Here is a 6,325-nt window from a genome sequence, read left to right as displayed (position 1 = left end):
CCAATACTTTGATAAATAGCTGCTAAAGCCATTTTATCTTTGCGGTTATCTACTGTTTCGGGTGACTCAATTGCCTCCCAAACACCTTGTGTCATCATAAATACCTCCATCTTAATCGCCCAAGCTGCATAGTTGCATTTTGTCAGCATCGGGTATTTCAGTGTGACAGATCACTCCTTTTCTTGAATCCATACACTCACTTCGTTTGAGGCATCATCTTCTATCGCACCGGTGTTTTAGCTCCTGTCACTTGATTCTTGTCTCATTTTTCTCCCTTCTTGATTGCTCAATCACTAGCTGAGACATGATTGAAAATAGGCCTTGATCTTGTAGCTCTGATACCAATTAAAAGAAAAAAATAACAGAAGGGGGAAGGAGCAAAGACACATAAATTAAACTTATCTCTTTTTGTGGTGTTTAGCTAACTTGACACCATTTTCCCTATATAATAAAAAAAATATCAAATTTCATCAGCAACCACTCACATTATCTCCCTAAAAACTAGTTCCACTCTTCCTCATGATATCTCTGGCCCTTTTTTTTATGGAGAAATGAACAACAAAAATAAAATAAATACAAAACAACTATTTTTAACCAAAAACTTGAAGCAAAATAAATAAATAAAAAAAAAAACAAGTTTATAACCCACGTTATTGTTACTAAAATAGGATAATAGTTGTATGCTAAAAATGGCGCAAGTGGCCAACTAAACGTGCGCCACTTCCCTATAAACATGACCCAAATGGTCAGCAAAAAAGAAAACCGCATGCTTTTATGAAAGTGTCAAGGAAGCAAAGGTGCAGACCTTGAAGAGTTTGTTTGAGGCTATTCGCATGAAGGATGGTGAGTCAATGTTAAGAAATAAACTTAAGCAGAAGAGAAGAAAAAAAAAAAAATATGATTTTTTTGTTTGTTATTTGGTCAAAAAGACCCTTACCAAATTTGAGAGGGAAAAGGGCTTATGTAGAGAGAAAGTGAGGGAAGTTACAGCTAAACTTAGCCTCATACAAACTATAAAAGTGGCGTTTATGTATAGTTGTAAAGCAATTTATTGTCTGAGTTATTGTGTAATAAACTTTTGAGAACTTCTTTGTCTCTTTGTCTCCCTCCCCTTTTGACACCCCTTTAACCCCTTTTGACACCCCTTTAAAGTTTTGTGAGAGTTATCTAAACGAACTAGATTCAGAGCAAGCGTTTTGTTTCGAGGTTGGTATCGGAGCGGCTTTATTTTGGCTTTATTTTTCAACAAATTGGTATCAGAACGATTTCAATTTCTACAAATTGGTATCAGAACGATTTCAATTTCAACAAATTGGTATCAGAGCCAATGGCGAACATGATGGGACAAATGCCGCTACCACGATTGACAAAGACAAACTACGAGAATTGGAGCATCCAAATGAAAGCTCTTCTCGGTTCGCAAGACGCATGGGAGGTGGTCGAAGATGGTTTCAAAGAACCGATTGATACCATGGGTTACACGGTGGCGCAAAACAAGGCGCTAAAGGAATTACGGACAAAGGATAAGGCAGCATTATACATGCTGTCCCGGGCTGTTGACGAGTCGGGCTTTGAGAAGATTGCAAGGGCAACTACTTCAAAAGAAGCGTGGGACACTCTAGAAAAGGTGTTCAAAGGAACCGACCGAGTCAAGCAGGTGCATCTCCAGACTCTGCGTGGCGAGTTGGACAGCATGAAGATGAAGGAATCAAAAAATGTATCTGACTACATTATTCGTGTACAGACCGTGGCGAATCAGTCAAATCGGAAGGGAGAAATGTTACCCAAGACGCGGGTTGTGGAGAAAATTTTGAGGTCATTAACAGACAACTTCGAGAATGTCGTATGTGTCATAGAAGAATCGAAGGACCTAGCGAAGTTCACAGTCGATGAGCTTGCTAGTTCTCTCGAGGCACACGAGCAACGCAAGAAAAAGAAGAAGGAGCCACTCGATCAAGCGCTTCAGACGAAGGCATCGATAAAGGATGGAAAAATACTCTACTTACAAAATTTTCGAGGTAGAGATAGTGGAAGCCGCGGGAATGGTCGAGCTGCTCAAGGTAATAGTCACGAAGAAAACTACCAGGAGAAGAGACTATCGAGCCAAGCAAATTGGCGTGGAAGAGGACGTATTCAAAGGCGCGGTCAAGGATACACTTCCAACATCCAGTGCTTCAAATCTCAGAAATATGGCCACTATGCAAATAATTGTAACTCCGACAGATGTTACAATTGTGACAGAATGGGTCACTATGCCAGAGATTGTCGAGCCAAAGAGAAGGTGGAAGAAACCATCAATCTAGTCTTGGATGATGCAACAAGTGGAGGCATTCTCTTGATGGCTAAAAACGAAGAGCTGAACACAAAAGGAGATGGCGGCACGAAAGATGATGGCGGTAGTCGTGAGGTAGTGGAAGTTGTTGGAAATTGTTGATCGATATGACGACCATAGAGGGGGGTGAATAGGGTTTCAACAATATAATTATTAATTTTTTTTTTTAATAACAATCAAACTTGATACCATGCAAAATAAAACTTAACAATAATTTAGAACTTAAATAGGAAAAGAGTTAGAAAATATAGCACCGTAGTTTTATGGTGGTTCGGTCAAACTCGACCTACTCCACTCCCCAAGCGCCTCTTGAGAATTTGAATAAAACTTTATGACTCTTAATCCTTTCCACGGCTCAGGATCAAACCAGTACACCGCTCTTTTACGAGTTCAAGTGCAAACTCAATCCTTTCTACGACTCATGATCAAACCGGTACAACTCTTTGAAAGAGTAGATTTACAATTTTCTAACACTACAATAGACATCTCTCTTAGAATAAGATAAACAAGAAATAAAATTGGAAATTTGGAGATAGCAACAATGGAGACTTTTTTAAAAAAAGTTTAGATAGAGGAAATTATCGAACTTGTGTATTGTGAAATGTTTTGTGTGTTGTGTTCTGAAAAATATGAAGAGGTGATGAGTTTAAACCGTGATCAAATTGTAAAAATAGGAATTGATACGTACCACTAAAACGTAAACTGAAACGTGAACGAAACGTGAACCACGAAAAATAATATTATTTATTTTTAAATTTATCGTAAAAAATTATAGACCACATGTTTCATTTATATATATATATATATTATTTTAAATAAATATTAAAAGCATTTTAAATTCATTTTTATTATATATAACATATTGAAATGTAATAATATAAAAAAAAAATCATTTTGAAAGTAAATGAAAAGTTTTATAAATGTAACTGAAATGATTCTGTAATTCAAATAATTTTCTTTCTCAAAATTAGTTTTATTAAATGAAATCATTATAATTTCTTTCTATTTAAAGTCTAGTTTTGATTGAAATTATTATAATTTTTTTTTCATTTAAAAGTAACAACTAGTCTTAAATAACTAGTTTCACAAAGGTAAATGAAATTATTATAATTTCTTTCCATTTAAAAGTAATCGAAAACTTTTATAAATGTAATTGAAATGATTTTATAATTCAAATATCATTTAAGAGTAACAACTAGAAATGTAAATGAAATCATTATAATTTCTTTCTATTTAAAAGTAATCGAAAATTTTTATAAATTTAATCGAAATGATTTTATAATTCAAATACTCCCCTTTTAATTTAAAAGTAATGGACATTTAAATGTAATTGAAATGATTTTATAATTCAAATACTCCCCTTTTAATTTAAAAGTAATGGAAAACTTTCATAAATGTAATTGAAAACTCTACTATTTGTTACTCTACCAAATTTATAAATGTCATACTTTGATTCGTCTATGATGTCAATTTTGCCGCTGGTCCATGATGTCAATTTTGTCACCATATCATCAATTTTGTCACCACATCATCATGAGGTATCTTGTTTTGAATTTGATTGGTCCATGATGTCAATTTTGCCGCCACATCATCACGTCGGGTATTTTGTTTTGACTGAAACTTCTTCATTTTATCTCTAATTTGAGTGAACCAAAAAAGACGTTGAAATCGTTATTCTCAACCTTACACTATGGACAAAATACTGAGAATAGTTAATAATTGAAGGTAGGTTTGTTATCCTCAAAACATCAATTAATTAACTAATTAAAATTAATTAATTTGAGATTAAAAGCCAAAAAGCTAACATTCTCCCTTTTTTTTATGACGACAAATCATTTAAAAAAAAATAGTATGAAATCCATAAAACTTAAAATGATGCACATGTTCAAATAATAATATTGATGCATAGATAGGCATTCTAATATATTATCATAAATTTGAAATTCACTTAAATCCATATTCTCCCCTATATTAATACTTCAATGACTTATGAAATAACACAACAACAAGGTGATTCATTAATTATAAAATAACAATGAAGGGATTCTAATTATAAGATAACAAACTTAGAACATATTTTTACTAATTTTCTCCCCCTTGTAATCATAAAACAGAACAATAAAACAATAATAAAAGAATGTCATGCTCCCCCTAAGAACATGCTTATAATTAAGATTATAAAATTCAAGATATATCACACCGAGTAATACCAAACTCAAATTCAAGATATATCACACCGAATAATACTAAGCTCAAGCCTATTTTTGCAAAAAAATTCTTCATTTAACGGCTTGGTAAAAATATCTGCTAATTGATTATTAGAGTTTATAAAATCAAGAATAATATGTCCATTTTGCACCTGCTCTCTAATAAGATGATGTCTAATGTCAATATGTTTAATTCTAGAATGATGAACAGGATTTTTGGTTAAATTAATAGCACTGGTGTTATCACAAAAGATAGGCACACTATTAAATTTTAATATAAAATCACAAAGAGTTTGTTTCATCCAAAGAATTTGAGCACAACTACTAGCAACCGCAATATATTCCGCTTCCGTAGTAGATAAGGCAACCGAATTTTGCTTTTTACTAAACCAAGAAACTAATGAACTACCAAGAAATTGACAAGTTCCACTAGTACTTTTACGATCAAGTAAACTTCCCGCAAAATCTGCATCAGAATATCCTACCAATTTAAACTCAACATTTCTAGGATACCACAATCCTAAATTAATAGTCTCAAGCAAATATTTAAATATTCTTTTAACCGCATGTAGATGAGATTCCTTAGGACAAGATTGAAACCTAGCACGAAGACATACACTAAACATAATATCAAGTCTACTAGCAGTCAAGCAAAGTAAAGATCCAATCATACCTCGATAAGATTTTATATCTACACATTTACTTTTTCATCCTTATCAAGCTTGGTAGATGTGCTCATTGGAGTTTTTGCAACCTTCATTGAACTTGAACCTTTTGAGTAAATCCTTGATGTATTTCTCTTGATTTAGGAAGATACCATCTTTCAGTTGTTTGATTTGAAGTCCAAGAAAGAAACTGAGTTCTCCCATCATACTCATCTCAAATTCGTTAGGCATAAATTTAGAAAATTCTTCGCATATAGAAGGATTAGTAGAACCAAATATAATATCATCAACATATATTTGCACTAATAGCATATCTTTTTCTTTAATTTTAATAAAGAGAGTAGTGTCGAGCTTACCCATTTTGAAATCATTCTCAATAAGAAAATTACTAAGTCTATCGTACCAAGCTCTTGGAGCTTGTTTTAAGCCATAAAGAGTCCTTTTCAACTTAGACATGATGTGGAAAATCAAAATTTTCAAATCCAAGAGGTTGTTTTACATAAATTTCCTCCATAATATAACCATTTAAGAATGCACTCTTCACATCCATTTGATATAATATAAAATTTTTGTAAGAAGTAAATGCAAGTAACATTCTAATAGCTTTTAATCTAAGCAACGGGTGCAAAAGTTTTTTCAGAATCTATACATTTCTCGTGACAATAACCTTGAGCTACAAGTCTAGCTTTATTTCTAATGATATTCCCATTTTCATCCATTTTATTTCTAAAAACCCACTTGCTTCCAATAATGGAAATATTAGAGGGGATAGGGACTAATTCCCAAACTTTATTCCTTTCAAATTGATTTAGTTCTTCTTGCACAGCTAAAATCCAAAACTCATCATTTTCGACATCCTTAAGACTTTTTGGTTCAATTTGAGAAACAAAAGCAAGATTATTAAATAAATTAATTGTAACGACCCGAAAAAAAAAAAAAAAGAGAAAAAGAAAAAAAAAAAAGAAAAGATAATAATAATAATTAAAAAAAAAAAGAAAAAAAAAAAAAAAAAAGTAAATTATGGACTCTCTCTCCACCTTCCCAAAATATCTCCCCAACCCCTCCATTGCAAAATGATCTGCAAAAAAAACTAAACAGAAAGAAAAAAAAAAAGGCAGATT

At 32.5% G+C, this 6,325-nt stretch overlaps 1 protein-coding gene and 1 long non-coding RNA gene across 2 annotated transcripts; one reads left to right on the top strand and one right to left on the bottom strand.

Annotated features, from left to right (window-relative positions):
* Window positions 1–1,327: 1,327 nt before the first annotated feature.
* Window positions 1,328–2,434, top strand: LOC147793436 (uncharacterized). The gene has a single exon (XM_087121088.1). It carries the CDS (start codon window positions 1,328–1,330, stop codon window positions 2,432–2,434), a length of 1,107 nt encoding a protein of 368 aa, XP_086977214.1.
* A 241-nt stretch (window positions 2,435–2,675) lies between these two features.
* Window positions 2,676–5,882, bottom strand: LOC147793435 (uncharacterized). The gene is made up of 3 exons (XR_015420014.1): window positions 5,213–5,882; window positions 3,781–3,968; window positions 2,676–2,805 (listed from the first exon to the last, which is right to left on the bottom strand). It is a non-coding gene; the product is annotated as an uncharacterized LOC147793435 (long non-coding RNA).
* Between the last annotated feature and the right edge of the window lie 443 nt (window positions 5,883–6,325).

Source organism: Cucurbita pepo, chromosome 2 (genome assembly GCF_057944985.1).
Source record: "Cucurbita pepo subsp. pepo isolate OVF chromosome 2, ASM5794498v1, whole genome shotgun sequence".
Classification (NCBI taxonomy): Eukaryota; Viridiplantae; Streptophyta; class Magnoliopsida; order Cucurbitales; family Cucurbitaceae; genus Cucurbita; species Cucurbita pepo.
This window is presented reverse-complemented; position numbering and strand designations above follow the sequence as displayed.

Bases quoted from the DNA above. Each gene is read 5' to 3' on its own strand.
- LOC147793436 (XM_087121088.1), top strand. From the start codon at position 1,328: ATGGCGAACATGATGGGACAAATGCCGCTACCACGATTGACAAAGACA.